At 39.4% G+C, this 13418-nt stretch overlaps 1 protein-coding gene across 1 annotated transcript in view; it reads left to right on the top strand.

The window, feature by feature from the left end:
- Nucleotides 1–140: 140 nt before the first annotated feature.
- clmpb (CXADR like membrane protein b) overlaps nt 141–13418 on the top strand; it is a gene marked incomplete at its 5' end in the record, with an annotated part of 97351 nt that continues 84073 nt past the window's right edge. Inside the window, 1 exon segment of the mRNA XM_014015076.1 lies at nt 141–263. Within this exon segment, the coding sequence (XP_013870530.1) occupies nt 215–263 (49 nt within the window).

The raw sequence follows: 13418 nt of genomic DNA, 5'->3' as shown, positions 1-13418 counted from the left end.
GATGAACACAATGACGAGGAAGAGTCACGTTTCTTCCTCCGCTTCTGCTTCTCGGGAGGCTTAGATGCGTCGGGCGTGTGCCACATATGATGTCCTTGGACTCGTACTCTCCATGAAGACGCGCTTCTGTGTGGTTTCAGATCGCTGCTGGTGCCGCCGAATGAATGCGACGGCGGTCTGATCGGAGCGCATTGTTTCCACCGTGCGTTACATTATGGGATTTCCAGCCGTGATGTCTGCAATAATATGCTCTTTGTTCCCGGGTAAGTCACTTTTCTTTGTAAAAAATAAATAAACAAATAAAAATAAAAAGGCAGTTCTCAGACTCATGCGCTAAATAACTCATTTTTTTTATTATTGTTAAATCTGTTCCATTCAGAATGATGTCAGACTATATTCATTTTGTTTATTCCCTCACTGTAAGCAAGCCTCCTCACGTTTTGACATGAAGATGCTATTTTAGGAAACTGGGATTTATATTTAAAAGCTTTTTAATGGTAAAATAAAGGTTGAGCTCAATTTTGTTTCTCTTTTTCCTCCCTGGAGGAAGATCTAAAGGAGATAAAAGTTCACCTGACCCCTCCCTTTAAAAGTGCTGCTCAGTTTTTATTGACCCTGCTTGCTTTGTGTTTGTATTGACACAATCTTCAGAGAAGGGCCTGCCGTGAATCCATTTTTTTGCCACTTTGAAACTTAAGTAAACAGTTGCGCTGATTAATCTACGTTTATAATATGCAATTTCGTATTTTCTTGGCATTTTTAGTCACTGTTTTCTTGTTGGAACTCACACTGAAAGCTTTGTTTGCCTTGCTGACACATTTATTTTTATTGCCTCTGCTTGTTAATGCTCCTCTTTATAGCTGTGACAGTACTCTGGAGGGTGCCCTAAAGGGGTCTGCAGGTTTGCAGCCTAAAAGGAGGATTGTTTAATTCCACTGTGACCCTCACAGTCTTGAAGTTTCCTTGCGACTGTGAGCCTAGAGGTTAAAATGACTTCCAGAAAGTGGTGTCACACTGCACTTCTCTCACCGCAGTCTTCACACCTGCAATGAAACAGAAGAAAACTCTCTTTTCCTCTTTGCCGGGTGGAACAGTCTTGGGATATCAATATAGAAAAAAAAAGTTACGAAATCCCCTAGTTGATTCTGTAGAGGTACTTTTAGTAGCTTGTCAGTGATAAAGTCCAATTCTTTTTGCTGACTGTGGTTTTCTGCTGTGAGGAGAAATCAAAAGATTTTACATTAGTTTTCTTGTCAGAAAGCCCCCCCCCCCAAAAAAAAAATCTCTCTAATGTACAGATGGTATTTGCTCATGTTTAACAGTTTTTGTTGAAGCCTGTAAATGCTGAAGAGTTGATTTTTAGCWAATATTGTTCAGATAGTGGTTCAGATACCACGTACAATGTTTTAGACAACTTARGCCAACTTATGCAAATTTTGAGAATATTTACGATGAATATATTTTTTTCAAAAATCAACTGAAAGCCTCGTTTAGGGATGTACATGCTGTAATGCTGACAAATTGATCAAATATGCAACTTTTATTAGTAATTTAGTCAAATTATTTTATTTATTTATTTATTTTTCAATGAGTTGGCATAAGTTGTTTAAAACATTATAGAGTGACAGGTCCTTTAGCCACAGTCACTTAAACAGGCATGTTTGGCATTGTGTATATATCAGTGGTTCCTAAAGTTTGGGTCAAGAGCCCTCTATGGGTCATAAAACATCAAGAGAGCATCCCCAGATGATCAATTTAAATGCAATTAAATTGCTGAAGGCTTATTTACACCATAATTATTGCCAAAAATATAATTATCATAAACGATTAAAGTGGTGTCATAGTTATTTGATTTATTTAAATTGTTATTACACCCATGTTTACCAGKGTTATTAACAAAGTTTGCATATGTAACAGTAATATGTGGGGTCAGAAGTTCCTGCAACTGTTATTATGTGGTCTAGAAGCTAAAAAGTTTGAAAAACACTGGTATATATTATAGACTGCTCGTCCTCACCTTCTCTCATTCTTGGGTGTTGAGCAGGAACAGGTTTACAGGAGCTTCCAGGTTGTATTTTTGGWACCAGAGTCGGAGCACTAGAATTGTGGGGCTTTAAAGTCTCACTCTTACCCAATCATGGTGTCTGTTTTATTTCACCAAAGTTAATATTCCATTCATTTATGTGAAAATAGCATTTCTTAAAATGAGCCTACAGGGAAGTTGGCCTCATTCTGAGTCTGGGTCTTCGTTGGAYGTCTAGATACACTCTGTGGGTCAGAGTAATGGTGGTACATTGACAAATATATCATTACCATGCAATTTTTTTGTTTTTATGTGCTATTTTTTGCAGTTCTTTGCATTAGTCATATCACAATAGCAATAAATACATAACTGAACATGTATTAACTGATACATGTATATCTGGTTAAGGGTCAGTGCTCAGATGGTCATCAGATCCCAGTTTAAAGGCACAGATTCTGCTCTAAAGTCTGCATCACAATGTGCATTTAAGACTTGGGGCTTTATCCTTTTGTACTTCATGTTATGAAGCTGTAAATATGTAGGTTATTGTGACAGAAGGATCTTGATGATAAAAATGTAGCTAGTTACTTTACAGCAAGTTGAAACTATTGCAAAATTCAAATGTGCAGAAGGAATTATCTTTTGAAAAAAAWTTTTTTGTCAATTTTCAACAATGCCTGTGCCACAAAGAAAATAAGAGTTGCTGCCATGGTGCAGCATGTTTACTTCTTTTTGTCAACAATTGGATTATTGTGATTTATTCAGCTGAAAATGATAACCATCTGTGTTTTCAAAAAGTTTCATCCAAGTCTTTATCAAAATGAAAGTTTTTTCCCAAAGTTGTAGTGTTGATTTAAGATCAGTTCCATGACTATGAGTAAAATGAGGCTCAGATCTTATTATAGTATAATCAATAGTCCTTATTGTTTCTTTTTATTTGACTTTGGCCGGAGGCATCCTTAAATTAATATCTGCAGGAGATATAATATCCACTGTTCACATTACGGATAAGTAGCACAATTAATTGCCACAGAGAGTTCCGTAACTCCCTTCGGTAACTCGGCCCAGGCGAAGTAAGAAACAGAACAAGGTCAACTGAAGTAAGTTTCTCGCAGAAACATTGCAGTCGGGGGTTCAGCCAGGTAAAGACGGGTGATTGATTGCTCTGTGCCTGTCTTTGTGCTAGGATTAAATAATTCTGAATGAGTGAATTTTAAATTGACTGTCCAAGATGTGATAACACAGTGCAAGTCAGTGGACGGAAATGTAATTGGAAAGTATGAGCCGCTTTTAGAGGAGATCCAAGCCTCTCGCACGGCAGAGTCTTCTGTTCACTTAAGGCTCTAACAAATTGGCACTGTGAGTGATAGTGGCAATACAATAGGGTCTGAATGTCAGTGCATGTGCTGTTTTCGTGTGCAACTATATAACAGCGAGAAGATGATTGTGTCTTTGTGGGTACGCGTGCTAGCCTTAGATGTAGATAAAGAGAGCAGTGGCTCCGAACAGAAACTCTGTCCCCATTCTATATTTAGCATGTCTGCCGGGGTAGGCAGAGGATCTCTGAAATGTGAAGATGACAGGAGCCTCCTGAGCCAGAGGTTATGAAGTGACATCTTGATGTGCTTGTGCCTGAATCACACTCCCACACAGAGCCAGCCGGAGACTTCTGACATTCCAACATGGAGAAATTTCGATTCTTGACATCTAGTTAACATGCGTTGAGGCTTGCTTTTGATCTTTTTCCTGACTTACATTATTCTATATCATTATTGTTTTGGCATTCCCTATTTCTATTCTCTTTTGAAAATATTTTATTTAGCTGGAAAGTGAAATTTGGCAGCTTTGCTTTATRATATTTGGATGCTTCTGAAATGCATGTATGGAGCCATGTGCAGGGAGTTACCCTTTAAACTGCACTTGTGTGAGCAAGAATATTTAGGATACACTCAGTTTCACTTGCAGGAGTAATTAATGTTACATTTAGGTAACATGACAAAACATATTATATGCTCTTGTGTTTAAATTAGAGAAAACATAGCTAAAGATAAACCCACAGGATATCTTTAAAAATGGGGTTGTACGGAAGAATTAATGTCGTACCTGTTCTAGATAACTCTTTAACAGTCTCATAATTGAAAATTCTGATTAAACTAGTGAGCTAAGTGGGAATCTAAGGTTATGTTCACACTGCAGGTCTTAAAGCTCAATTCCAGTTTAATCCAATATGAATCACAGGGGCAAAAAAATCAGATTTGGGTTGCTGCTGTGTAAATGTAGTCTATGCGGGATCAAGACTAAAGTGAAATAAAAGTTATATTGTTTTATGTTTGCAATTTTTTTTAAACCTTTATACCACTGTCAGTTTTTCTCGTGCTTCATGCTGTTATGACAAAACATATTGTATTTCCGCTGCACTAAGCTCCAGACACAACATCCTTTCATCCATCGGCATCAKCCACATGTCCTTCACTTGGTTTCAGTCATATCTCTCTGGGTGTACTCAGTTCATCCAACTTAAATCATTTAGATCCCAGTCCTCCTCCGTGACCAGGTGTGCCCCAAGGCTCTGTCCTGGGGCCCTTTCTTTTCATCATCTACTTATTCTCCTTGGCAACATCTTCCATAAATATAACATTCACTTTCTTATCCACTGCACCTAATTCTTCGCTTCCACTTTCCTGCCTTACTTAGCTGAAATAAAATTCTGGTTTATATCAAATATCTTTAAATCAAACAGTGGTAAAACAGAGTTTCTACTTATTGGCAATAACATCACCATATCCAGAATCAACAGTTGTTTACTCACCATCAACAGTTTCTTGGATCCTCCCTCCCCTCAGGTAAAGAGTCTGGGTGTCATTCTTGACAGCACTCTCTCTTTTCACWCTCACATCAATAATATTCCCCAATCTGCATGCTTCCACCTTTGGAATATCAACCAACTCTGTATATCCCGCGTCTCTCACTCTGCTCTATCCTAGTTCATAGTCTGGTCATTTCTCAAATTGATAATTGCAATGCTCTCCTCTATGGTCTGCCTCACAAATCACTCTTAAAGCTTCATTTACTGTATTATTATTATTAATATTACAGCCAACTGCCACCCCCCATTTTGTACTAGCAAAAAGCATAGTATGGTTTTATTTAAATACTGTGTAATTTTGGCAATTAAATGGTTATAAAAACACAATTGCATGAACAAATACTAAAAGTTTTCAATTTGAATTTGCTTTAGAAAACCATTAATTTTATGCTCAAACTACGTACCCAGCAAAATTTGTCTGGCCCAGTTCTCGCCCACACAATGCACTAAAACTTGGCCCAGATCCCACAAAGAATGACGGCCCTTTAAGCCCCATCTCCATGAACTCGGTTTTACTCGATTCACTTGGGGTCGGGTCGGTTCTGCTCGGTGTGTGTGCGTTTCCACACACTGTGTCCCTCACTCTGTGGGTGTGATTATGGGCGGACCATCCGCAGCGCCCTCGTGTTGTGTTAAAAAATAAAATAAAAAGCCATTGTGGTCTTACCATTCAGACTTCAATTTTTATTTATTTAGTTTTTGTCGCGGTGCTGTTTATAAGTGCTTGTGTAACCGTGGGCAGTCAGTAGGGCTGGACGGTATGGCCCATAAAAGAAATATCAGTTTTTTTCATTCCAAATTTGATTTTCGATTTTAGTCTATTTTGCTTCCCACTTAACGGCTCTGTTTCAGATGTTGAAACAAATTTYTTTTACTCCTGCTTTTTGTATCAAGCGCCTTCAAACAGATTTTGCAGTGAGGTGTTCGTTGCTCCATYTCCGAGGTTGCAAAATTTAACCAGTTCCCAAAAACTGAAGAAACYGTGCCTTTTTTGAGAATTAGGTCCTCTTTGCTAGCTGCCATATTGTCATGTTGTGTACCAAGTGTCTTGAGGGACAGATGGTGTGACCTCTGAACTACAGAAGCCCCAAAGAGTGCACTGGTGGGAAAGAAGAAAATACAGATTTTCCCAAAATTAAATCTTTATGAATGGCAAATTAATATTAATTGGTTAAATCGATTTATCGCCCAGCCCTAGTTGAAATACATAAACCTAAAATTAGGTAAGAAACTTCAAAACTCAACTAGTGATGACCTNGTCTTGAGGGACAGATGGTGTGACCTCTGAACTACAGAAGCCCCAAAGAGTGCACTGGTGGGAAAAAAAAATCTTGATTTTCCCCAAATTAAATCTTTATAAATGYCAAAATCAAATTATTGAATTAAATAGATTTTTCACCCAGCCCTAGCAGTCAGTTTGTTGGAAACCTCCCGGTTATCTGCTCAGTTTCGTCTCTTTCACCTCTCTCCATAAAGTGTTTACAAGTTCTGCTTTTCTCAAGATCGCCAAAAATGTTAAATGGTTTTATCACTGCTTTCACCATATTGTTGTATTGCGTAGCACGCTCGTATTCCAAAAGAAAAATGGTTCTCTCCAGGAGGAAGTTTGCACAAGTTACACCTCTGCCAATCAATACCAGAGGTAATCCACACGCAGCATTCTACTGACGTGAAAATTGTAAGCGTGCTGTACTCACTTCTACCTGCTTAGAACCACTGGTGAGGAGGCTCTGAAACAGTGCGGCTGCGCATGGTTGCGTGACACTAGATTTGGCCCATACCTTTCTGCTATGAGTGTTCCTATTACCTTGCCATTCTGGTGAGAGGTAAACAATTTTTTTCAACCCGAGACCATTAAATTAATTCTCTGCAACAAATAATATATTATTTATTTCTAACCTTTCCACACAACTCCACTTCAAACGATGTAAACTATTTTTCTAAACCATTATACTTAAGTAAAAAATACAAACATGTAACATTAAAAGGACTCAAGTATTTACAGACTTTGCTTCTTCCTTCATTACATGCAGTACAAAGTGTAAACAGTTTTTTATAGAGAGATGATTGTATTAGAAGGCAGAGGTGGCCAATCTGAATGGCTCAGCAAGGCAGAGCACTTTGGAAAACAAAACCCTCCACCCAGGGTGACACAGGAGGCCTACAGATGAGTACAAAGGTCCAGCCGTCCTCAGAACAAATGACCCATGTCATTAACAAACACTGATTTGCCTCCGAAGCACTAACACCCCACCACCGGCACCACCACCACCCCCCGATGTGTGAGGCCTTTGACAGCACGCGTCCAAGAATAACAAGCCTCCGTCTTTTTTGTACCTCAGGGATTCTTTGTGTTTTCATTGATTATGGTACTTTCACTGAGAGGGTCTTTGTATTATGTTGCAGTGAAATGTTATAATTTGAATGAAAATGGCTGAAAGTGTATTTTTTGCACAGTTTGCTTTTATTCTTGGAAGCGGGAGGGCCGGGAAAGGTTGCAGCAAAAATAATGACCATACTGGTGGGATTAGTATGGTTTTCCTGAAAAGATCGTTTTTACATTATTTCTTTGACAGTTTCTTCATGTTTTTTTTTTTTACTGTTGTGAAATTTCTGTCACACCTATAATTTTCCAACACTCCGAGCATTTCTCTGTATGAGCCTTTTGTCGTTTTTTTGCTGTAAAATGCGAGACACATGCCTTGACAGAGTCGGGTTTGTGTAGTGCTTCTGACCCACAGACCCTCCCTCTTTCATCCTTCACGGGGAAAATTACTGCCAGATTATTTTGGAATGTATGAACAGGAACTGCCTATTTCACTTTACCGCTAATCTATGACAGATGTTCTGGGGAGGCTCACATTCACATTAACTAGAGCCACATGCACAGCCTGAGCAGAGCTCCACATCAGTATGCTGTATTATACAGCTGTTTGAAGAAACAATAAAATAGGCATTTTTTATTTTTATTGTCAGATTTTGGTTCTGATGAACAATAGACTGAGCAAGAGATTGTTTTTCTTTTGTTTTTTAATTAAAACCCTGGGTGATTTAAGTCATGAAGCTGCAATTTTGCCAACAAATATTTCATAGAAGTCTTTAAAATTTGGACCATATGGTCATAAAATGTTTTTAGGTTTTCAAATTCCATTTTAACACCCAAACAAGTTTATCGCCCTCTTTTATTTTCAGAATCTGTCTGCACATGATTTTAACTTGATAGAAACATCTGGTGAAAAAGAAAATTATGTCTTARTACCCCACCCCCCACACCCATCAAATTTCCATTTACCGTAATACAGAGCCGTGGAAGTGCCAGGTGTAGAAGTAAATACAAAAGTTGGGCTTATTGATTTTTYCTTTTTTGTTTTTATTTCTTGACTGAATTTGTTGTATTAAATCATTCTGTTCTACAAAAGGACATGGATTATTGTTGTTTGGGTTCATCCATCATTTACCTGACTAAGCTCTTTCCTTACCTCACAGTCCACAAAACTGTAGAAGCTGCACTGATCCATCTATCAATCTCACGCTCCATTCTTTCCTTAGTCGTGAACAAGACCTAATATACTCAAATTCCTCCACTTGAGGCAGAACTTCACCCCCAACCTGGAGAGAGAAATCCACCCTTTTCTGACTGAGGACCATGGACTCAGATTTGGAGATGGTGATCCTCTTCCCAGCCGCTTCACACTCTGCATTGAGCTGCAAACAGTGTGAACTGAAGACCATGGTGCGATGACACCAACAGAAACACATCATCTGCAAAAAGCAGAAATGGAATCCTGAGGCCACCCAATCAGACTCCATCCAGAGGATACATAATCCCTCCAGCGAGTCCTGTGTCTTCCTCAGGGCCTCCTACCAGTGGGACGTGACTGGAACACCTCTAAAGGGAGGTGTCCAGGAGGCATTTTAATCAGATGCCCAAACCACCACAACTGACACCTTTTGATGTGTAGGAGCAGAGGCTCTACTTCAAGCTTCCTCCAGATGATGGAGCTTCTCACCTTATTTCCAAGGCTTTGCCCGGCCACCCTATGAAGGATACTCATTTTGGCCACTTGCATCCGGGATCTCGTTCTTTCAGTCATGATCCACGCCTCATGACCATAGGTGAGGGTTGGAATGTAGACAGACCAGTAAATCGAGATCTTTGCCTTTCGACTCAGCTCTTTCTTTACCCCAACCGATCGAAGCAACGCCCTCATTACTGAGGCCAAGGCCCCAATCCGTTGGTCCATGCACAAATTCTTACTTCTACAATCATTTACTTTCCTAAAACAAACTTGTAAAGTCAGAAACTTGATATATTTTGATCAACGGAAAAAAAGACAATAGGTTGTAGCTTATCTTTAATTCTGAGCTGGACAAGTGTTTTGGTTCTGTCCAAAAATGTCAAAACCTGAGGGTAAAACATCTTTAACAATAAACCAATGTGCAAGGTGGTGTAGGATATAAGATGTGATGATTTCAGCCCTATTGACCCTTTGCACGTACGTCACACGCCTCAGAAGACTGCCTCTTTTTTTCCATGTTGGATGGCAGAAACAGACATGCGTCCATAAGCTACTATTGAGCTAGAGGAGAATCAGGCAGTTGGTAGCCTAATATCGTTCTTTCCCCCCTGTTGATTTAGCTGTAAAAGTGGTCTTCAGCTGCTGCTCAGTCGGCTGCATAAACAGATAAGGAAACAAACCAAACTTGTCCTTTTATCGTAGTCTTAAACTGCTGCACAGTCGGCCCGATCTGGAGACTCTCTGGTTAACAGTAACCCGAAAAACATCTAGAATCACGTATGGAATCGGCAAATAAAAATACATTAGCATTAAAAAGCAAGTCTTACCTTTGCTCTTATGAGATATCGTGTCCCTCCATGTAACAGTGGCACCCTGTCCTGTCCCGGTCAACCCATCCAGCAACAAAAAACTGATAAACATCCAGGTTTTTATATGCTTTTAAGTCAGCTCCAGTGTAGGGGGAAACACCATTTATGACATAGTGGTATAAGTCATGCTCCGTGAATTCAGGCAAAGTTTGCATTTTGATCAAATCAACAAACACGACGTCCGGAGGGAGAAGATATGGGTCGATTTCTATCTAGCTATGTCCAACTTCTGTAAATAACGCTGTCTGTGAGCCCCAACTAGGTGTGCGACTTCCACAGATAAGTTCTCTAAACTTGAACAAGTAGAAACCACGGCAAAAAGAAAAAAAACAACTTCAAAAAACAATCACTGCCATTCAATTCTATACACCGCTACGTGCCTTTTGACGTCCGACATGCTGGTATCACGTGACTTTGTCACGTGGGTGCAAAGGGTCAATACAGACTGCAGGCTCTTTTATTTTTGGCGTCACAACACCTAAATACACTTGATACTTTTTTTGTTAACCATTGTTTACTCCAGTTTCCACTCAAACAGTACATTTTGCTAGACCTTTTATGTGAACATGGAAGTTGAATCAAGAACAGGATTCTATTGGCTTTTACCATGAACATTTTCATTTTTAATAAGACGTTGCTGTTGGTAAAGTAACAAAGACAAAACTAAAAAACCAAAGAAAAGTCTCAGATAATTTTTAAGGTGCTGAATCTTGTTGATTTACGTAACCTTTATCTCAGTGTATGTTCAAATGTTTATTTGTCTGTTATATGCTTTGAAGTACCGTATTTACAGTATGCATTAATAATGCGAGAAATTTAACGCCGAAAATCATCCATATAGTTGAGGAGTCGTYTTATACACAGGAGTAAATTAGATATTTTCTTTGTGCTACCACACTAAGTTTCAATATTTTCTTGAAGATAACTGAAATATTGTGTTACTTCTCCCACCTGCTGTATGTTAAACATTGTGAAGAATATAAACAACACTAGTTGTTTTTTTCACACTGCAGTCAGAAGAGGAAATACTTTTTGTTTGTTTCTTTGTTGTTTTTGTTAACTGGGAAGATAAAAATAAAATATTGTTATTTGCACATTCACGAGCTCATAAGCCCGTTTTGATAGTTTAAGAACTGTCTGGATTCTGCTCTGAGATCATTTTCAGTGATGTGGAGCCAGAAGCTCAAACCACTCCTCCACAGCAGGTTTTGCTCTGCAGTGACGAACACGCCCACAAGTGTGTGTCCGCAATAATGTTTACCTCACCAGAGAGGGTAAACTAAAAAGGCCAAAACAACAACCAGAAGTATGAAATTAGGGATAGCACAAGAGGATCATATTTTTTATGCTTTTTAAGCAAAAATGGGTGTTGAACTAAACTTAAAGTGTATTATACATGAATAAATACAGTAATTAGTATTTTCATGGTATACTGGAAGGTCAAGTAACACCATGATTGTGCGTGGGGGAGTAAGTGAGACTCAAATCACCAGTGTGCAGAAATGCTGGTTCCAAAAATACAACATGGCTGCTTCTGTAAAACAGTTCCTGCTGGTTACACTTCCCAACATTTCATGTATTACCAGGCAAGTCCCATTGAGATCTCAGATCTCTCTTTCAAGGGAAGCCTGGAAACAACCTATTGTACATGTTTTGAGGGGTGGGGGAAACCGGGGAACATGCAAACTCCGCACAGAAAGACCTCAGGTCTAAACCGGGGATCGAACCCAGGGCCTTGACCTTGCCACCTTTGTATGTCTTTTCAGTTGGCTTAAGCAAAAGCTTTGTATTATAAGTAAAAATATTTTACTCTGCAGTATAGCATTCACAATGTGTACAACCTGGCAAAGACACACCTCAAAAACAGTTTGTTTTTGCTTTTATTTTTCATTTTAAGTAGCCCATATGCCACGGTCATTAATGACGTATTTTCGGTAAAATTTTTGTCATGCTCCTTCCTTCCACTCCCTGCTTACTGCCTATCTTTTTACCATTAGCTCCTAGTACTAGTCCGTGAAAAATTCACAAAAGTTAAAGCATCTGTGATCTACTGGTATAAAACATGAGTTCTGTTGTGTGCCGTTGTGTCCACTAACCAGCAGGTACGATCGAGTAGTTAGTTTTTATCCTTTTTCCTTTAGATGAGGAGGTGACAGCAGTGGATCATAGCATTACAGGCAAAACTTATCTTTAAAAGCTCACGCTTGCGTTTGTAATCGGCATTTCTAACCTGAGGATGTTCAAGAGCCAGCATCAGAAATGAGAAGACGGAGGTTACAAAAGGGAAGTGTACATTTGTCCCCTTTTACTMCCAAGACCGGGAGAGGTAAGACCTCCTCCAGAGAACAGCTAGCAGGAAGCTAACACAGCAGCCGGTACAAAGGTAGGTGTGTGCGTGCGTTTGTGTTATATGAAATGTTTTTATGCGACTTTGTCATGAGTTTTACGCAAAAGTAAAACCTTGTTAGAGTGTATATTACAGCGTYGACTAAAGCCGAGTGACGAGCGCACCCCCCTCCCCCGAGCACCGAGAGCAGCAGAACCTCCGCCTGATAATTATTACGTTTTCAGTTCACTAACATCGGACAAAACGATCCAAACCACACAAGTAGCCCTTTGATTTAAAGCCCAGACTCTGCTCTTTCCAACAATATAAGTGTAACAGCTCTACGTGAAAAATTCACAGAAAAGCAGCCARGGAACAGCAAAAAAGGCTAAATTCTGGAACCATAAACACAAACGTCTTTCCTTTGTTTTTGTGGCTTTAATCCACTTTGGAGTGATTTTTTTTTTCACTTGGCTGGACCTGTACGTCTCCTGTGTTTATGTTGGTACATGTAATACGCTAATTCTGTACTGTGGAGATCATTAAGAGTCGTTGTCGGGTGAAAAAATCTTTTGCTAACACTGTGTTGACCGTGAACTGGAAGTGCTGGGAGTGGCATCCAGTGCTGGGCCGGATGTCCGTGGCATATAGGCTATTYTTTGGGTTGAACTCTACTTCTCTATACAATTCCCCAAAGGAAGGATCTTCTGCCTTATTTGCAATTGTAAGTAAGTGTAAAAGACAATAGAGCATGGAGTGGTTTTACTTTCGCGTCTGAGAAAATGTGAAGTGATTCGCCGCTTGTAAGCATTAGTAATGCATCTTAATCAGGGACTGTGATTGTTTTATGCAATCAGTGAGCAAATCAGAGAGTAGGCAAAGCTGAGATAAATGCTGATGCTGCCATGGTGGTGGAGCAATGAGAAGTCCTGCGTGAATTTATCCCACTCCGGGTCCGTCTTATTAATTCTGGGCAGGTAAAGTCTCTGCTTGAAATAGGATTCAGTGGTGAGCACAAAGGTGATTCAAATTCATACACCCTGCAAAAATACAATTTAAAATGATTTGTTTATCAGGGGTGGGGTGGAGATGCTATCATATCTGAGCCCATTTTGTGGTGCTTTCAAGTTGTTTCTGCTTAAGTGAAAACTGGTAGTGCAGAATAATGCAGACGTGGTTTTTTTCTTCATGCCAAACCCACTTTTGATCAATGTTCTGCCACTGAAACAAGGGATATTACTTGTTTTTTTTTCTTTTTTATACAACTGTTTTGCCCAACTGTGCATAACAATACACAGCTAAGAAAGTTATATAT

The sequence above is a fragment of the Austrofundulus limnaeus genome, unplaced genomic scaffold (assembly GCF_001266775.1).
Source record: "Austrofundulus limnaeus strain Quisiro unplaced genomic scaffold, Austrofundulus_limnaeus-1.0 Scaffold122, whole genome shotgun sequence".
Taxonomy (NCBI): Eukaryota; Metazoa; Chordata; class Actinopteri; order Cyprinodontiformes; family Rivulidae; genus Austrofundulus; species Austrofundulus limnaeus.
This window is presented reverse-complemented; position numbering and strand designations above follow the sequence as displayed.